General features: G+C 40.2%; 2 protein-coding genes across 2 annotated transcripts in view; one reads left to right on the top strand and one right to left on the bottom strand.

Moving 5' to 3' along the window:
• Positions 1–12,351, bottom strand: part of pak5 (p21 protein (Cdc42/Rac)-activated kinase 5) — a 57,143-nt gene extending 44,792 nt beyond the window's left edge. The window contains exon 1 of the mRNA XM_029496113.1: positions 12,202–12,351. The gene's annotated coding sequence lies outside the window, so the exon portion shown is untranslated. The remainder of the gene's footprint in view (positions 1–12,201) is intronic.
• A 6,987-nt stretch (positions 12,352–19,338) lies between these two features.
• LOC115038243 (galectin-3) lies at positions 19,339–21,331 on the top strand. Its single transcript, XM_075353359.1, is given in 6 exon segments — positions 19,339–19,348; positions 19,435–19,506; positions 19,509–20,050; positions 20,144–20,232; positions 20,378–20,549; positions 21,173–21,331. Coding segments are annotated over 6 exon segments (1,044 nt in total).
• The last annotated feature ends 384 nt before the right edge of the window (positions 21,332–21,715 follow it).

The following is a 21,715-nucleotide window of genomic DNA, read 5'->3' as shown; positions in this document are numbered from 1 at the left end:
CAATTTAAGGAGAACAGGGCAGGAGAACTGTAAGGAGGACCACTCCAAGTCTTAGGTAGCTACAACAGCCCTGATGTTTTCATCTGACCTAACTGAGTGTTGATTATTGATTCATTTTTTGGCGTAAAGTATTAGGACTCTAAAGCTGTTGACCTACCTCTCAGTCACTTTCACAAGGGAGGTAATTATCTTCCAGAACTATGAGAAAATAAAGACCACTGCCATTTGTGCCCATGAAGTCAGTCCTTGTTGTTGTCAGTTTGTTAAACAATGTTCCCCACAGGCTCTATCTGCTGTCCAAAATAATCGTATCACAAATGTGTTATTTTGTTCTTCAAGACATGGCTCCACTGGTGGTGTACTGCAATTATGAGACTTGCAGCGCATTTTAGACAATATAAAACTTCATCTAGAGGGAGTGTTACATCTACATTATATACAGTGTGTACTAGCATCAAGTAATGTCTAAACAATTCCAGTCGCTGCTGTACTGTCAAAAACAGAAAAGGCCAAAGACATATCACCTCAGTCGAGGTAACAATTCAGCTTAGATACTGACGGTGCACAATGGTTACTCAACATAGGCTGCTATTAACAACCACTAAAAAGCTCAGCCAGTCCAGAAACCCGATTCAGTCCAGCACCTGATTCAGCAACACTCAATAAGGTACATCTACATAAGACCGCTTTCATCTTGGAAAAGTAATGCTGATGTTCACTCTACTTTTGTCTTTGAAACATCCCCTTTCATTTAAGCAGCCTTGATTTTCTTTAAAAGAGCTTAAGCTTGTTGTTATCTCAATCTTATGTTAATGTAGTTTTAGTTTGTGTAGTCAATTTGATGAGTTGGAGATTGCCGCACTATTATGCTATACAAAGCTGCAATGTAAAGAGCAAAAAGTCAAATGCATGTATATGAGGGTTAGAATTAATAGGGGAAGAGTGGAATAATCAAAAAGTGAGCCTGTATGACACAATCAGCAGACAGGTTTCTGGTAACTACCCACAACACTTCATGAACACAGTGACACAACAGAGTCTGGAGATCAAACAGAGTGACTCTTGTTCCAGAAAACCCAAACAAACACAGACTGACATTACAAACACAATGTTTTCAGATTGGTCTTTTGTCTGCCATATTCAGCATGTAAGCTGATGCAGCTGAATACCAGTGTGGAACGAAGCCTTGACTCCCCCATAAATAATGGGCCAATACAGGGACACACAGGTCTAGTTTCTGGTTTGCCTCAATGAAATTGAGTTCAAAAACTGAAACAAACATTTGAGGATTAGCAAAATCTGTCAATAATACAGATTCTCTAGAACACTAAACAAAGTACTTTGTTGTAGTTCAGAGGATAAAACAAATGGCAAATGTGATTTCTTTTTTTAGACACATTACATTAGTACAGTAGCAGCGTATTGTAAAAGCTGAGAATTTTGACTACATATAACTTTTGAATAGTCTCCTGACTACGGAGTGTCTTGACTACACTAATTGCTAAATATAGCCCATGTTCTCTCCACCAAGCAGCTTCTGAGCTAATGTGGGCTGCTAGGCAGTTGTGGGCCGGGGTGTGAAGGGATGATATGCGTCCAGTGGAGATGCTCTCATCAGTGGATCTCAGCTGCACGGCGTTTGAGAGCAGTAGACTCATACCAGTCCACATGACTTCACATGCTGATGCTCACTGATAATGTTCTGGGATTAGGGACACGGTGTGTCGATATGTGAGTGTGCACATGGGTGTGTGGTTGTGTGTTCAGGCCTGAGATCTGTTGAAAAGCCACAGATATGCACACTCCATATAGCCACTGATTCCTGTCAGTGGCACCTATCAGCAGCTATAAGAGATTCCAGTGAATCTCTACAGCAGATTCTCAATCTGGCAGTCGGGACCCACTACGGGGGTCACAAGATGATTACCAGTGGCAGAAAAAATAATTAATTACACTCTTCCACACACACATAGTCTTATTATTCAAAGATTTTCTTAAAGATGCAAATATGTGCTTTTGTTTTTATTAAAATGTCATAACGTTTTAAAGTATGTAAGACGAAATCTTACATAAATGAAGAAATGAATACCTAAATGTAGTTTAATGCTATGGTTTCTCCGATGCACTAATTTGGTAAAAGAGAAAAATGGGTGGGTTAGGGTGGGATAAATACATTATATTTATCCACACAATTATCACAGATGTACAGATAAAGCTAATGATTGGCATGTGCAGGATGAGATGTAGCAGCCATCATGGTCATGTCTGTTTTTTCAAGGACAGTCTATCAGAAGAGATAGAGGTAGATAGAGAGGTATTTCTAATGTCAATATCAAACCAGCAGAAGATATTACTAATTACTGGAATTCATTCGTGACATTGTAGACATCTTAACTAATGCCACATGTTGTCACATATATTGTCAGGAGAGAATGAAACAGTGTGTTTTCCCTAACAGTAATAAACGAGCATCACATCCAAAATCATATTATTTGTTACATTAACTTTTCCATTAACCAGTGAGGGTGTTTTCAAGCTGATAATCTGCTTGTGACTTGAGTTATTTTAGTCAATGAAATCCATCATCTGCTGGGAATGAGACATCTGCTTTTGTATCTCTGTCGAAAATCAAGGCTCAAATGCAAACAAAATCATTATTTACAGACTAATATCTGTAAACTGCACGTTTAGAAAGCTCCACAAGCAAATAAATGGACTTGAGGTGTCCAAATGGAGGTGAAAAAGTTGTTTTTAAAAAGAAATGTTTTTGAGACAATTGTAGTGACGTCCCCCAATACCCCAAGCTACTGTTGGTCAACCATGACAGCATTTAGATCCATTTCCTGCTGCTCCACACACAACTGTGTGCACACAGACACATATACAGACAGATAACACTTACTCACTTCAGAGAGATTGACTGGAGCTAGGAGAAAAAGTAGTAGCCATCATTACCTTGTCTGCTTGTAAACCATGAGGGCCAAAGCAATCATCACCCTTAAACACAACGTTTCCAATTACTCAGAGTGCAAACACACACACACACACACCCTACTGTACAGTCCATTTCTGCAGATGGATACATTACAGGGAGGTAAATGCTCAGTGGCACAGCCGTCCGAGGCAGAGGAAATGAAGAGGCTTAGCTAGAAGGATAATAGAATGACAGGAGAAAAACAAAGCCAAATAATTCATAATGTGTTGTAGCATGCTGCATAACTGCACAATCAGGAGAACTGCCTTTTTCCTAGAGCATTACAAAGGAGACAAGACAGCTGCTTACAGAGCTGAAAGAGGTGAAAGACCTAGTTTCTGCTCATGGCTTTCAAAGTGGAGGAGGTTGTACTATTTCTATAAGGACAGTGTAAATGGATTAATGTAAACATAGGTGACAAACAAAAAAAAGATGAATTACTTAAATATTTCTTCTTAACCAATCAGAAATCCGGGCCTAGCTGTTGTCCACCATTTTGTTTGCTCTGTTGCTGTGAAATTCCCAACAAACAAAGGATGTGCAATCCATTTATATTTCAGCATCATGCAGCCTCTGCTTCCTTCATCTGACAATAGGACTTCGGTAATAAGGGAAGTTTTTTTTCTCTCTCTCTCTCTCTTAAACGCAGGAGAGGCTTTAAAAGAAAATTTGTGTTGGCTTAATTAGAGCTATGCTCTCAGCACTGAGCATGCTTCACAACCAGGTCCCCACAAAACTACCCCTACCCCCCCCAAAAAAAAATCAACTGCCTAGCACCCAAGCACATAACAACTCCCCCCCCCATGGAGTACAAACAGCTAACAAGTCTACACACTAAACATTTAACACCTGTGTAGGTAGTAAGGGAAGTTTTTGTTTTCCTCTTAAACACACAAGTGGCTTTAAAAGAAAATTCATGCCTGGCTATACAGCTAACAAGCCTATATGCTGCACATTTAGCCTCTCCAAACACAAATAGATTGCTACATTTAACCCAACTACAAATTAGCAAGTCCGTCTAAAAGCATGAGGAGGTTAATTGCTGCTTCATGAACACCAGCTCATCTGCACAGTCTTGTACTCAAACGCTATTTTACTGCACACACTAACTTTATAGGTAATGGCATAATAACAAATAGTCAAGATTTTATTATGGTCATGCAGTATCACAAGTACTGCACAAATAGAAAAGCATATCAATCAATGTAATAGACACACTAGACAAGCATTAGCCTGCAGCTGCTGCTCTGACAAGTTACACAGCGTTAACATGCCATACACATCAGACTGGATCTCTTTTTTTATATCAGCTAAATCTCTGTATCCTTCTTTTGTTGTAATTTCCTGCAGTTTCATGCCCAGGCATCAAAGAGAGCACAGCTGTGTCATTGGATGAGCGTTTTAATCTATTCAGCCAGCGCATCTGTGAGCTCTGTTTTACACTACGTCATTAGCCGCATGCCTTAATGTGTGTATTTTTGTGTGTGTGTGTGTGTGTGTGTGTGTGTGTGTGTGTGTGTGTCTGGTTAGGGTTATGTGGGTATTCATGTGAGTGCATATGCATTCAGTCATGCACACACACAGCATGACAGTTTGCATGTCTGAGTGCATATGTGCCTTCACATGTGTGTGTGAGCTATCATGCAGGACTCTGATTAAATAATTAAATATACACAATGACAAACACACATGCAGAAGATGACATGAGAGGATAATGAGGGAATTTTTTATGCCTGAAGTTGTGTTGGGTTCCCAGCAGAAGGCCATCTGAAGACATCACATCACACACGCTAATCTCTGTGATGGTCAAGTTTCCAAGCAGGGCTAAATTTAGGCATGATAGCTAGTTTTGGCTGACAAGGGATGAGAAACATTCTTCATAGTTAAGAGAGGAGGGAGGAAGGAGCGATGGTGAGAAGAAGAAAGGAGCTCTGCAGAACATTCCTATAAACAATAACATCGTCTACCTAGGACAACAGTATAATATTGGTTCAACAATGTCGACCATCAAAATGTGTATGCTAAGTCAAGACATGTTCATCTGAAATGTGAACATCCAATGTTAACTGAAAATATGACAGGTAGCTTAACCATAAATCCAATCTTGGAAAATGGACAGAGTTAATGACAACAGAGCCATAGACTAAATGTCAGGATAGATTAGATCGTCTTGGTACATATAAAACATTTCCAGCTGTCTTCATCCAATCAGACAGCCATCTATGCTTTATAATTGACTAAACAGGGTGTCTTACAGTATATGATGCTGGTCAAATGGATTTCATTTATTTGGTCAGAACAACTGACCAAGTAATACCATGCATACCATGTAAGGTATGCATGAAAGGAAGAATACAGTTGTCCAATTTTAGCTCAGTGGCTTTGGGATTTTAGATTATAGTGTGATATTGAATGATATCCAAATTTAAGATTAGTAGTTCTATCTGTCTATATTGTCCTATCATGTTTTTGCCACCAAGGTACACCAATATTCTCAATATTTTATCTCAAGGTTTCACTCTAGTAATATTGTTTTATCATTTTTGTGGCCTGTTATGGTTTCGCTTTGGCTTCAGTCACTTAACACATGATATTAGTAGTAAGAAAGATCATAGTTGCAGTTTCTTTTACAAGGTTATCATTTCAAAAGGAAGTCAGCCTCAGATAGCATTTTCAACCTAATGGAGTTACATGTACTTAATTAACTATCTACCTAACCGGATAAAGCTGATAAAAACTGATAGCAAAAAAATCTGACACTGATTGGTTAAAAATGTAGATGCTGTTTTTTACTATTTCTGTCAGAAATTAATAACCAGTTGTTTCAATAATTATTAAAACCTTCAAGGTGTAAATCTGCCACAATTATCATTCAGCACTATATATACGAAATAAACATGTAAAGCTTTGACAGACTCGGCAATGATAACTAAGAGGTTGCTGATTTGGCTGATTTACATAGTGGTCAGGCTTTGGCTGCTGCTGTCCAATAATTACCTCTCAGAAACAGTGTAGAAACAGTGTTGTTTGAGAAGAGGATGCTATAATGTAAGCTTCAGTGCCATAGCAATATGCATCTTAAACCTCTCAGTTTCCTTTGAAGTTGCCCATGTGGGTGTTGGAGCTGGGGGTTGGTAATAAATCAAACTGAGCCGTAATGAAGGCCCCTATTTAAGTCAGCTTTGATGAAATTCCACCTGGCTGATCTCATATCAAAGAACAAAACAGCTCAAGCTTGCTGAGAACTGTTATGAAAACTGTAGTGGCTGGTAAAGTGATGGAGAGCGTTAAGCGACGTCAAGGATCCTTTCAGGACACTTTCCTCTATTTCTTCCCATTGCTTCTCCTTCCCTTCCTCCCTACTTCCTCTCAGTTTAATATGCAGGATGAAATCTGATGAGAGTATCTACAATCACATAAAAAGTTCAAGTCACTCTTGTGTTCTGATTATACAATACAGCTTTTCGTTGTGTCTATAGGAGTAGAACGGGCCCAGAGGAGATTTTAAACAAATGAGACATAATTTAGTCATGTATTCCTGCACTGGGGCATGGTTACATAAACACATGTGCAGCCATTAAAATGTTTATGAGCTCTATAGAGTGATTTACCAAATAATGGTCCATTCACCAGCCCATTTTGTTAAGACGTTGACCACATTAAGACGTAAAACATCACATCATAAAAACACTAACTGTCACTGCATAACAGTAATTCTTTTAATTCTTTCTAAGTAATAATACATTATAAACTGCAATCACATATCTCTCAATTTTTTATAAAAACACAGTCAGTGCACTGTATGAAGTAATACAAATGAGCAAAATAGCAGCTGCGATACCTACATACCTTTTCAACATCTACTGTAAGACCGACATGGAAGCCTGCAGTTTTCAGTTTTCAGGCTCGATAGAAAAAACTGCCAGGAGTAACAAAAGAGGTAAGTAATTATAGAGAAAGATCTCATAGACAAAAATGAGCAACCGACTGCTAGTGGAAGCTAACTGTGCAGAAGACCAATTGCTGCTGCTGCTTCACGTTACAAGTTACGTTTAGGGTGGTCTGTTATGAAACTTTTGATTTCAACTGTAGTTGTGACACTGCAGTAAAATTTCAGCTGAAGTAAAAAAAAAAATTATACTTCAAAACTCCAGAAGTGTCATATGAATAAAATCATTGTAGTTGTAAGATAAAATTAAATTTATCTTACAACTACAACTCTTGTTTGAATATACTGTAACATGTGCCACATATCATTATGTGCTGCTGAAGAGCACAGGTTTCATATAGTCACATGTCCATATGCAATGACTTAACTGCCACAGTTGTTTTCTCCAATGCCCCTTGAAGTTTAGCATTAACATTGAAAAAAGAGGCAGCGCTGGTGATTGGTTAGAGTGCATGCCATATAATAGCAGCATCGCAAGTTTATTTCCAGCTCAAGATCTACAGCACACTGCAGGTTCTTCTCTCTCTCTCTCTCTCCCTGTCATCCTCTCTGTGGATTACTGATGGAAATAAATGCACCCACTCCCTCCAAAAAGAATTTTGTATCTATAAAAAAGATGGATTTCACTATAAATGTTGACAGGCACAGGTAAGCTTTTAGTGCCAGAGGGATAGTTCCCAGTCATCCTTATCGGAGATGGAGGCACTGACTCTCACTTTCACATGAAGGGAATTCAGAGTCCATTTGTAATTTTTGGAGGCGTACACAACTTATGTAGCATGTATAGGGTCTAACACAGGTATAGATGAAGGGAATGGTTCCAATTGTTTGTACAGGTGTAATATTAAAATGTGGTCTATTGCTTCTTTAATGCACTCTCCCAAAAACACAGGTGACAGGCAGCTGAATTTAGCTTTTTTTTTTTTTTTTTTTTTACATATATTACAGGTGTATCTTTTATTACACTCATTGCTAAACTCTTTAAGCAAAAGGAGCAGACACACAATGGCTCTCTGAAACTAACCATTGTAAACAGGTATGGCTTTAATAGTGATTAAACTGCTCCAACTTGTCACTCCAGCACTTTGCTAGTGCATTTACAAAAAGACAGGAAATGCTTGTACTCACACAGGTTTGTAGCAGAGGTAGGCCCGTATTGCACATGTAATGTGGAAAAAACCTTGCAGTAAGAATCACCTTCTTTTTCCCTTTCTTTTGCCAACATATAGGGAGGCTGTAGCATGCACGCACTCACAAACCCACACAAGTACACAAGACGCACACACATTTTCACAGAAATAGCGTAACTCCCTCAGCCTGGAGGGGGTGGGGGGGGTGGTGGTGGCAGAGCTGTAAGGCCCAGTACTGCGTTGGGCAGCAGCAGAGGCAGATGCAGCACTCAGTAGCCTGAGGGCATCGATGGGTATTTAAGCTTCACTGGGCCTCTTCATCAGTGCCCTCTGATGCCTTAGCACCATGACCAACTGCGCACACACACATACTTCCTGCACCGAGACAGGCAGGCCTTTCCAGCTTTGGTCAAGACGGGGATTGGTAAAGAAGTAGAACAGTATCACATTGAGCAGAGACACACAAGTTAGAGTGAAAAAACTGAAGAAGCTGTGAGCAGGACTAGACTGTGTATCTTCCACTACGTCTGATTATGGGGATGCATCTAGGTTAACTCAGTGTGTGTGTGTGTGTGTGTGTGTGTGTGTGTGTGTGTGTGTGTGTTCCCAGGCTGGGGAAGGACATTGCCATGACACAGCTCAAATATGAACAGCAACACCATTAAATCTATGACAAACACCATTTTGACTGGCCTGCTGAATATCCGATGACACCAGACATTGTGCAGATCTATTTAATTTTGTACAGTTTCCCCCACCAAGTGAAGGTACAGATCACATGTTAATGAGATGATGCAACTCCTGTAACAGGTACAATTAAATTATAGTTGGACATATACAAAAATTCATCCATTCTACAAACTGGAACGATTCTAGCCTTTGTGCTATCTCACACACACAGAGAACACAACCATTGTTTCATTCTATATCTCTAAATTGCTTATGTTCATCTGTCCTCCTCAGTCAAAATGCCTCTTTCATACACTCAGTTTTCCCTTTGGCTTCATCTGTCTCTCACAAAGACACAAACACACACACACCTCATTTTGTTACTGACATTCCATGTCATGGAGGGAACACAAGGGAAGGTTTTTTTGTATATATCCTGAGACAAAAACAACAAAATGCAATAACCTGTGCCTAAAGTGCTGACATCTGAAGATGAGCATGGCATTAAGACAGGCTGTCCAGTCGCAGCTGAAGTAAACAGGAGAGACAGACGAAGAGATGGTAACACCCCATATACTGACGGATAGATAGACAGACACTTATCTCTCCAATAAGATCATCCCTTCCATTGATACTTCTCTTTCTGCTAGTTTCTGACCTTCTGATTATTCCCCTCTTTTCCCCTCAATCTAAGTTCTTCACTCCACCACGTAACCTCTTTTTTTCATTACATTACATACATTACCAATCTGTACTTTCCTTTCAGCTTCACCTCCTGTTAAAACACCATCTCCTAATGGCTACAGCTTGTCTATTAAACCTCATCCGTAGCTCCTTGGTCACTTGTCCCATTCTTCCACTTGCCTACCCTTTTCATATACTTCCTTCTCAAATCTCATCTATTTTGCCATTTTCTCTGTCCTCTATATTTTTCTATTCATATTTCATCTCCCATCTCCTCGGTCTGTACCTATTTTGCATGTTCCTTAACTCAGCGCATTGATTAGCAAGATCCACCGACACAAGTGTACCAGACACTTGGTTAAAATACCCAATGAATGTTTCGAGAAGCTCCCATATAAGCAGTTGGCTGAATCAGAAGCTTCAAATAGAAATAACATATTGCCACCCTTGTGTTTCAAATACTATCTGACCACAGAGCACAAGAGAGATACGTTGGGCAGTGCCACACAGGGTCAGTCTTGAAGGTTGAGGAAGTAGCATCAACAAAAAAGTCCTGCACAGTGAAGTACAGCTGGATATTTTTCTTCTGGTAAAGTTACCTAATGTGTGACTCCCCAGGACTCTCAAGTAATTCAGAATTTGTGCAGGGTAAGGCTACCTTTTCGTAGACATCAACAGTAGTCTAGTGTAGAGCCATAGGGACTTAAATAGTTGGTCATGTGTTCATTATCACTATCCTGTTTTAAGAGCTCACTCCATATCCAGAAACATTAAACAGAAGAGGATCTTCAAGTGGGTCTGTGCATGACTGTGTGGGTTTGTGAGTGTGAAAGAGAGGGTGAGAGAGAGAGGGAGAGAGACAGGGGAAGAGGCAAAATATGAAGGGAATGAGGTTGTGTGATTGTGATAACTTCAAAGGTTATTATTATTATTACTACAGGCTGAAGCCATGCTCTGGCATCCCTCAAGCTTTGATCATTATGTAAAGCTGTTGTGCTCGGTGCTGGCACCAAATACTTTACAGAGTGGATAACCAGGGAGTGTGCAAGCAAGCATACACAGACCAGCACATTGACTCAGCTTCCACATTTCCTACATGTTACAACCTCTCATCGCTAACTGACAAATAAAGCACACCTTTAATTTCATCTTGAACTTTGTGTGGTCTGGACAACATGACACAGATGTGCTAAGCAACAATAACATTCAGAGGGGCACTCTACCAATCAGGCACATGAAGTTCAGTGTACCAGGGACAAGGACTAATCATCATCCTGTGAAATCAGTTGTATAATAACCACTTTGGTTCTGAAGGAGCTGTGTCAACTTTGAGAAAATAATTATATCAAGGTTATCTCAGCTTGGGTCTTGTGAACAAATTTATAGAAAGCCTTCAATAAAATACTTGAGGCATAGAGTTGAAAAGGTGTAAATGTTACAATGCAGTTAGAATATATAGAAAGCTGCTTTGAAACAGCTCTATTTATATGGGAACATAGAATCTATTAGAGTGGAAGTTTTGTGATCCACTGCATTTGTAGCTTGACTGGTATGTCTTGGTATGTCATGGCACCAATTTCTTCAATTAATTTTCCAATCGATCTTTCAGAAGCAACCAACTGCAATCCTAAATTGTAGATATAGCAGACAATGGAGTTGTACATTTCTCTTTCGATGAAAATAACATGGACAGTTTTTGATGTTGGTTGTTTGTAGTTCTACAACCGTGTATTTTTTTTTTATCCTTTAATCTGTTTATATAATGCTGCATAAAAACCAAATGGTCAGCTAATTGATTCAATAGTATATAAATGGCATATGTTGAAAACAACATCAACATCATTATTCAGAATAATAAATTAACTGTTTCTTTATAATATCATTTTGAATTGCCCCATGACAATTTTCTGCAGTATACTTACTTATTACATAAGGCAAAGAAATGCAGTAACCCTTCATATGGGTGATTGCATGATCCAGGACAAAATATGGGTTCCTTGGCACCTTTAGAGGTTTGTGCTATATGTTAATATTACCCATTTTAATGGAGTGTTGCTCTAAGTGTGATTATGAGCTTAGGAGGGGAAACCCAGCTCAGAGAGCCAAGCCACCACTTTTAATTTTCGTCTATACATTCTAATCCGAAAGCCACACTGAACTTGAAAACAAGCCATCTGTTCCTGCCCTCACCTGGCCTACATTAGGCTGAGCCCACTCACACTCAGGCAGGCTGCAAAGAAAAAACACAGGCAGCCAAAATAAATGACTTGCACTATCATCATCACTGTCACATACAGATTTGTACCTCAATAAAAACAAACGGCACATAGCAACATGAGCACTGACCATCTTCTGCACTGTTAAACTGTGGGTGCATTACGGTGATTTTTCCCCCTCGACCACCAGCCATCGTTTAAGCAGCAATGCCAGCAATCAGAGACGACTGGCATAAACAGGCCTCCAAAATCTATTTGCAACATGCAAAGGTGGGATGCCCACCCAGTTCAACACCAAGGACAGCAGTCGACGCACGGAGAGCCTGACAGCCATGACAACACATTTACTACAAAATGATGATTTCTGCACGGATGCATCGTGAGCAGCGACACAAATACGCCCCAAATGACACTACTGTTTCAGAGTGAGCCTTCAAACCCCCGGCCAGAGACGAGCACACAAACTAAACATTTAGACGAGCATTTTTTTTACCCCCTGCTAGAAGAAACAGCAGCTACCTTTTCTGCCCAAACCCCGCCGTCAAAGCCCTTGAGGCGAATAAAGCAGCTCGCACCTACCTGCTTGTGTAGGGATCGAGGAGCTCACATGTCCCGTCGCTTATTTTGATCTGTCACTGTGGATACTATTATTATGGTGGGCTCCGTTATGTGTCTGCCAGCGCCATGTTATTATCACTGAGTGGAGGACTGTGCGGTCCTGTGCGCTACATCCGGGCTGTTGAAGGGGAGCGAATGAGCGCAGTCCGTGGCGGCGGAGAGGGCGGAGAGCGCTCCGGCTATGCGAAGCACCTGTGAGCAGCAGAGCGGGGACAACCTCCGGTCACACCGGCCCACCGGCCCACCGACCCCCCGTTTTCCGTCCACAACAACGCCCGCAACAAAACCCTTTTCACGTCGGAGTCCCGCCTCGGTGTTTTCCTCTCCGACCGCTGCTGAGTCGCTGTTGCCAAGGGAAACGAGAAGAGGACCAGCGCGACTCATTTTAACAACGGGAACTCGTTTGGCTCAAAATAAATAGACTCTTTGACCGAAGTTGCATCTGAGCGGCAGCAGGCACAGAAGAAAACCGAGATTAGTTTAAAACCGGTTCACTTTGTATAATGTATTCCATATTGTACTGAAAGTAGCCGATAAAGTAAATTGTTAGGATAAATGGCTGGAATGGGAATTAGAAATATTTTGAAATTGCAGACGGTTAAAATAGCTGGCGACAACAGAGTGACAATTGGAAATGTTAACCAATGCAGCGGAAGCGTTAAAAGTTGGCAAATACATGGTTGAAATAAAAGTAATGATTAAAAATGTAAAAGTAATAAACAAAAGATAAATGGTTCAACAGAAAAACAGTGACAGTAAATTTTATGACAGCATTTTGTAACACTCCAATTTTATGTTATATTCATTATTACGTTCATATTTTCTGTTCATTCAGACAAATTAGTTCATCTGACAGGGCTGTTGGTATATTATACACAGAGAGAGATAATAATGGCAATGGCAATGTAGAGGTCTACATGGTTTACTCTGGAATAATATATTTGTTGGGTAATTTGACTATTCGTTAGATCTACAATACTTAAGCAACAGGTCTTGAAACAGGGGCATTCTGACATTCAAGACAAATATAATAATAACGAAGGTTATTTGTATTCTTATTTAAATATAACTTATTAAGTTACTAAATTGTTGCTCATTGGACCAAGATTTGTATTTCAAGTGAACCCCAGAACATTGGGAATACACACAGTGGGGCAGCCTCTGCCAGCTTTGACAGGGTCACAGCCTTCATTGATCTCCCATCTCTGTTTATGATGCACCATTAGTAGCAGAGGGCTCTTCACCAGTGAATATGCGAGGGCATGAGTCAATTCTCCTGCTGTGACAAGAAAGTCCTTATGCCTGACTGTCTGGCTAACTGTGGGAGAGAGTGGAGGAGGAGGGCGAGAGTATCCATTATTATGCCAAGGTCTAACTCTTTGTGCTGGTGTTAAACAGAGAGATTAATGACAGAGCAGCTATCACCCATCATATTTTCATTATTTAACCACATCTCACCAGTTGCTTGCTAGAAAACATCTTTCCTTCTCTATTTTATCATGTGTTCCTAAATTTGGAGACTCTAAAGCTCACCTCATCTTACCTACAGAATGAATCAGGAGCTCTTTTCTCAGCATGTGCACAAATACTGTTTACTCACCACAGATAGAGGCTGGCAAAAGGGGGCATACACTTTGCACATTAACACACTCTTTCCCACCACTAGATCTTTTCCTTGTCCTAGTAATTTGTCATATTATGATACATTCTCCACCTATCCCTCCCATTTACCCTCCCTACCACCCATAAATCCTCATAGGAAATGTGAGCCCTCACTGTAAACAGTGGGAACACTGTTTCAGCTCAGGACTATTCCAGGCTGAGCCACAGTTATTATCAGCTTTATGAACATCCACATCCATGCTTCTCATTAAGCCATGTTGAGAGAAGAAGTGATGCAGTCAGGTCAAACACAGAAGTTGGAGACTGAACAAGGATAGAACAAGGAAGGCCCAGCGTAACGAAGCATACATTGCCTAAAAACACTTCATATTTACACTACTCCCTTTAAGTGATGATGAACTTTATGTTGTGGGAAACACTGGCCCAAGTGAAACCTGCAGGCATGAATACACGAATACTCAAAGGAATACACTGATAACAATCCTGACAACAACCAGCTATTAAGGACATAAAATATGTACTACTATGTGTAAAGTTCTATAAAATATGTGATTGTACACAAAATTTACATCAAAATAGCAGCAAATTCAGATTGTAAAATGCTGAACAAAATACATACACATACACATATTTAAAGCCAACAAAGATTCCGTTGCTTGTAAAATAAAGGTTACACTGACTCTGTGTGCAAACAGAATTAACCATTCAGGGTAAATTAAGGACTTGTTTTAAAATAACAGGCACTAATTGAATCCATTGTAAAGTTGACCACAGATATGTATACATTTATCCACAGAACTATATATATGACTGCACACTTTGTACCAATGGTGGTCAATGCTTTAAACAGTCACCATGAGTCTACCCATATGGTACACGTATGGTGCAGTGTACTTTTATTTTGCGGCGTATGATCAGATCCTTATGCTGCCTTTTGGCCCAGTTATGTCATGAAATATGATTTAATATGTCTATGAGGGAGTCATATATATAAATAAATATACATAGATTGCCATGCATGAAATTCCACTACCTTTCATGTATCAATGAATACCAAATGCCCTCCCCAAGAGAATTTCCACCCCCATCTAGTGGTGGATTGAGGGAGCACATAGGTTACTACAGTGCATCCAACCGTAAATGGTATTACTGGCTGCTGGTTATGTCTGAGGCACAGGCCAAGTACGTCTGTGAAGTTGTGTGACATTAAATTGACCTCATAGTGGTCCAAATGTGATGAGGATTTAATGTGTGCACACAAACACACAGAAAGAGAGAAATACACACCCAAACACACTGTGTGGTAAAACGTGTTGTTCTGTCCCCATGGCAACAGTAGCAACCATCAACTTCACTCTTACACACACTCTTTGATTTTATCTGTCTTGTTCACTTATTGTTTGAAAGTACAAAGGCATCTTTAGCTGCTTTCTCTTCTTAGTCAGAGCTGCCACCCAGCCACAGCTTCCAGAAAAACATAATCTCATAGAAGTCATTCCTTTGATGACAGGTTAACACAACTATTGCCTGTTGTCAGGATTACCTTGTCAAATTTCTTCTCTACACTCATCATCAAGCTCTTTTTGACTTTAATAAGGAAAAGGTGTTAAAGAAGAAGAGGAAAAGGAAGGAAGGGAGATAAGGATGTTGCTGCTGACTTTGTGCTGGAACAAGGCCCGGAGCTTATCAGAGGCAACTGCCACCGCAGTCACTTCAGAAAGCCCTGCTTCTGCCTAACAGCAGCATGCCTCATGAATGACTCCTTTTCCCTAAGCTCTGTCATTGGTTAAAACTACAAAATGAGACCTGCAAGTGAAATCCTCACTCCCTCTCCCATCTGACAGCATATGTCATGACCACATGGTACACATCCGCTCAAATGAAGCTTTGCAGTTTGCTCTCAAATTCAAAACGAGCTGTATTTGTTACACTTGGAAGTTTTATCACCTAGTTTGGGAGGAACATAATGGGTTAAATCACAGGCAGGCTTGAGGAAACAAGGTTTGCCAGTTCCAGCTCCTGACAGCCTGACAGGACAAACTAGAGACAAACCATGAACCAAATGTAATGGATTCTTTTTCCTCGCAGGACATCTTTTCAGACAACATGCAGCCCATGCAAAACAATTCCCCACCAACCATACTCGAAGCTCCATTCTGTTGTCTTCTAAAGCCTGGTTGTTGTGCCAGAGATTATGACAATATGGAGAATTTACCCCTCTAGAACTATAAATATATGTGTGTCTGTGTGAATGTGCGTGCACGTCTGTGTGTGTAACTATGGTGATTAAAGGATTCCTTGGTTATCAAATAGTGAAAATGAAAAACTTCGCTCCTTGAACACAGTTTGACTCATGGAGCGTGAGTGTCATGACTAGTTACCTTGCAATGCAAGCTCCAAATAAAAGTGAGTGACAGTAATAAAAACAACTGTACAGTAGGAGGGAGTGTTAAACAGGATCATGGGGGCTGTAAGTAGCTGGCATATACTCTACAGCTCTGGAGATCAGTGCATTATGGGAAGTCTTCCGGAAGTCAAGGCCTTTTGCAGCATGACCAGGGGGGGGCAAATTTGACCTAGCCCTACATGAGCAATATCAAAAGGGAAAGTTTGAAGGCTTCTGTGAATGGAGGATGTTTACCCAGTAGGAGTGTGGCACCTGAAGTGTGTGTGTGTGTAATGTGGATGTGGCCAAGGTTTTTGTTGTAGTTGGCCAACTATGACTTCTTAAGATATGATAGGTCTGACAGTCCTGGGCTCCCTGGCTGTTGTTGCTGATCTTTTGTTTGTGCTTGAGGTAGAAGTAAAGATGGATTCTCTGCGACGACCGCAAACAGAGCAGTACATTTTTCTGGCTATGTCGTGGCAGCAAATATAAGCTGTAAACACAGTAACAACACATTATTTATTTTAACTATCGATGCCAGAAAATATACAAATATTAGACTGCTTCAGTCTCTGTAGAAATATCTGATACTTTACCTTCAAAATGCCACACAATGTTCTCCAATTAGTTCCTAACTTTATTTGTCTGTCATTTGGGACCAAACAGGTTGTGGGCTCATCGGGGCTGTTTTGCTGCCTGTGATGAGAAGTTGACAACATCACTCAGTCATAGCGACATGTGCTAAGATCGAAAGGATAGCTGAAGGGAACTATAAACGGTGAATACATTTCTGTTGGTTTATTACAAATATCCTTTTAATCCAATATTTCTAAAAGAAATATTGATTAGTGCAGTTTTCACAGAGAAATGACTGCTTTAAGTAGATGCGCCATTCAGTCAATAGTACTGTTACATTTTCAGCACATGTAATATACAGCAATCCCTGATGGGTGGAGGAAATAAACTAACATTCATCTGTTTATTATTTCATACTGGAAACACTTTAGAATCTTTCTTTTTTTTTTTTTTAAGAGCAACACATTTAACTTTGTAATGGCTTGTAGGAGATGATTAGACATTAGCATCTAATCATCCCAGATGCTTAACTGAACAGATACAGATTTAAGAGCTTCCATAAAACACAACACACACACACACACCTTTTAGCCTGACCTCCATTGCTCAGCTGTGGCTCTCAGCACCACACATTAGGCACGTTAAGGGTGTGGCCGGGTCAGACGATTTGAGTTTGTTGTACATGTTTAACAAGGCACAGTTTCAGGTTAGTGTGTGTTTATTTACTGTTAGTAGTGATGCAGCATTGCTTTTGTATCTAAATGTTATGTGTCAGACCTTGTTCAGTGTGTTCCAATTATTGATATTTGTCATTTTTATACTCAATATTATCAATATGTGATTTTATGACATATGACAAAAATCTCAACAAAATCTAAATACTCTTTTTTTTCTTTTTTATGTGCTCAATGAACATTTTTGAGACTCAGCATTGTATTGAACCAATTATGGAATTCTTACATTTCAGACATTTTTCAGCCTAGGCAATAGCTAATATAATAAGAGTATGAGGACAACAATTGTGTGAATCCACATTTGTGTGTGCTATTTGTTATGAAGTTGTTGCCTTGGAGATGTAAAGATAAAGCCAAAGATCTTACCTCTTTCCCAAAAATATTGGAATAATGCTTTAACATGTCCAACAGTTAACTCCACTATTGTTAACTTGATGTAGTCATAATCAGGAAAAAAGGGGGAGGGGAGGTGTCATCTGGTAGAAATAACTCACCATTTCATATAAATTTTTTTATATTGTTTAAAGCCAATCAAATGACCATTAGACTTTCACTTTCCTTCTTTTTAGTTTAATTAATTTACGCATAACTAACGCTCTCCATGACTTATTCATATATATGTTATGACATTAGGCATATGTGAGGGTGTGGCATTTTTTTCTGACAAGTGAAGTGCTGAAGTGAGGAGTGACCAAGTGGTGAGAGGGTTTGAGGCTATAAAAGAGTTGCTTTGTGCTCAGCTACGAACAGCCTGGTAGACCTAAACCGGACCACAGCGAATCGCCTACCACTGGGTGCACCTGAGGACGTGCAACAAGAAAAGGTAACATTTAGTCTTATTTTTATCTGTGGCAGCTTATACAAAACGGTTAATGATTTTCTGTGCCAGGCTAAAAAATGTTCTTGACATCTGACTCTAAAATGTATAAGGGAAGCAATTTATCATGGACTGATGTCCTGTATGTGTATATTGTAATGGTGCACTAAATCAAATGATATGGTGATAAAATAGTATATTATTATATTATATTATATTATATTATATTATATTATATTATATTATATTATATTATATTATATTTCATCTTCACATTACTCTACAGTAATGAGTAATTGTAATAATAATAAAACAAAGACAAAGCCATTGACAAATTCGAATTAGTACCATTCGATCACATAATCATATCATCATATTGTATTTCTTACAAACATTGAACAACGTGAGATAGAAAGGCTGTAAAGCTGAATAACCTATTCATGGTAACTGAATCTGCTGTCACAAGAACAACTATATATTAGCGGCATGGAGCAGACACCAAACTCTCGTTGTTTACTGCACATTCCTGTCTAGCTGCACATATTACCCAGAATCAATGTGCTGTTATGCTTCTGTGTGACTCAAGATGTCTTCTGCAATTCAATTAGTGCACCTTGTGGCATCCAATCAGCCTGTTAACAGGGCGTATCTGTGTGGAGACACAATGATCACCCAGTGCAGAAATAGTTTGCTGTCCTTCTGGCATGTAGAGTCCTCTGGTGGTCACCTGGAGAACTATGACTGTGGTGCATGCTCTGTAAAGCAATGTGTACAATAAATAGTATAAAGCTATGGGTCGTTTTTTCTTTTTGGTTTAGTCTTTGTTTGGCAGGCTCATAATTTTCATAACAAGACATTTCATTTTTGATATCTGACAAAGATCTGGTTTAGTTTTAATCTGAATTTCTCTTTTAAAGTCAAAATAAGAGAAAAAGAAACTTGCATTTGTTCTCACAGACAGCATGGATGCAGGTACCTCATCAAATTCTCTGATCTCTACACTGGTAAGTGACACAAACCATTACAGCTACTTCTCTCCCAATTTTCCATCCAAACAGAAATATTTAAATCTTTGCTGATGTCAACTGGCCATATTTGCACCTGCAAGTTGGTGCCCATCCTGTCCATCTCTGTGTCTCCGTCATTGTCCCTGACCATTGTCTCTCTCCTTACTCCCCCTCTCAGCAATCTGATCTGCTCTGTGGCAGCTGCCCATCCTCTGGTTCTGCCCCACAGACTAACACCCTTTGGCCCAGTCTGCCACCTTCTGGTACTGGGTTCCCTGCATGGTCAGGACGGCCGACTCAGCCTGCACCCTGCTGGCCTGGAACACAACCAGCTCCAGTTTCTGTCCCTCCTTCAACTTCAGTTCCAGCTCAGACACAAGCCCTAGCACCAGCTCCTGCAGCTCCAGGGCAGCCCTGCCAGCCGTGCTGGCCAGGTCCCCAGTATCAACCTCCACAGCCACCAGCTCCAATTCAAGCTCAGATTCCCACTCAAGCCCCAACTCCAATCCCAGTCCCAACACCTGCTCCTGATACCAGCATCCATCTAAATGTACCAAGGTGGCCAGCCCAACCTGGCTGGCCTTATAACCCAGGACAGTCAGGATGGCCAGGCCAGAATCCATCTCTTGTGCCTCTGCACTGGCTTCCACCCACATCTGGACCACTGGTGAGTCAAAAGCAAAGAATATCACTCATATTCACCTTATAATGGAGGTTGGTTGACAGTTTGTTTTGTGTTCCCGCTCTGTTTGCTGTTAAGAGTGTGCCATACAACTTGAACCTGGCTCGTGGGGTGTATGATAAGATGATGCTGACCATATTGGGCAATGTGAAAGCCAATCCTAACATGCAAGTATTAAGTATTCACAGCGGCAACCTCAGTTTCCCATACATGCATTCAATATACATATATTTAAATATTGCCATAAGGTGAAGCACTGACAAATACTACGTAGATGGGCCAGTGCCAGTGAACTGCTTTGGCCTCCCACAGGTTCACAGTGAACTTTCTGAGAGGCAGTGACATTGCCTTTCATCTCAACCCTCGCTTCAATGAAGGGGGAAAGCAGGTCGTGGTCCGTAACCACAAAGTGGGTGAGCGCTGGGGAGCAGAGGAGAGAGCACTGAAGGGGCCCTTCCCCTTTGCTCCTGGGAGTCCATTTGAGGTCAGTTTTAGAGAGAAATAACATCAAAAACTATTTTCCCCATCCACTGTGCCAGTGTGTGTTGCTTCTAATCTTTTCCTCACAGTGGAGTTTTTTTTTACCAAAAGAAATCCCAACAAATCCCTAAACAGAAGCTACTAATCATCATAACCATTGTCTCATTTTAAGTTTACAAGATGCTGATGTTTCAAAATTCTCTACATGGTGCCCTAAACTGAGTCCAGGTCACTTTCTATTGGTTAATATCAGGCTAACGTTTGGAAAAGATGGAAAGAGTTGGAAAGTCGTTTGTTCAAGCGAGTCCTAGATAAGGGAAGTGATGTACTGCAGGGAGGCTGCTGGAGGTCAGTGGAGGTCTCGTGATGCTCAATAACATCAATAACAATTACACCTCACAGGCATGACCAACCAGTGATTCATTTGGGAGACTAATTGTCTTTGTGTCCAACAGTCCTTGTGTTTGTGTTTATAGCCAGCCAGTGTGTTTCTCTCCTGTTGCAGCTTATGGTTTAGGTTTTCTTCTATGCTGTTATCCTTCTGTGGAAGCAGTAAAAATGAAATATAGCTGTGATTGACATTTACTTGAGTGTGAATCTGGAAATTTTGGTTTTCTGCTGTTCCAGATGAAGATCCTGTGCACTCATGAAGCATTCAGGGTGGCAGTGAACAACATCCCACTGCTTGAGTTCCAACATCGCATCACAGAGCTGAACCAGATTGACAGGATCAACATCCTCCATGATGTTGTCCTCACCTATGTCAACGTGGAGACACTTCCATGAACCCAGTTTGCATGTGTTATAAATGCAGCACAAAGAACACATTTAAAACTTGCACATACACACACACACACACGCTTTTAACAGATTACTGTGGAGAGACAGTTTTATCTCATGATATTTAAAGATTAATATTAGACTAAAAAGTGTGGCAGTAAGTAATGCAAAATATTACTCACATGAGCTCAGCTCATGTGAGTAATAGTTGCTACGTGGCTAACCATTCAATATATAGAAATATTTTTAACATAAAGTTGTTGGTATTTATTGTGTGATTTTCCTATACTATAGAATTTCCTCTAGTGGACGTCTGTGTAGGTGCTCAGTCAGCCACGTTATAGTTCTCTGAGGAAGCTGAATCTAAGGTGAAAGGGGCTTAACTGTAGA

Source organism: Echeneis naucrates, chromosome 24, assembly GCF_900963305.1.
Source record: "Echeneis naucrates chromosome 24, fEcheNa1.1, whole genome shotgun sequence".
Taxonomy (NCBI): Eukaryota; Metazoa; Chordata; class Actinopteri; order Carangiformes; family Echeneidae; genus Echeneis; species Echeneis naucrates.
This window is presented reverse-complemented; position numbering and strand designations above follow the sequence as displayed.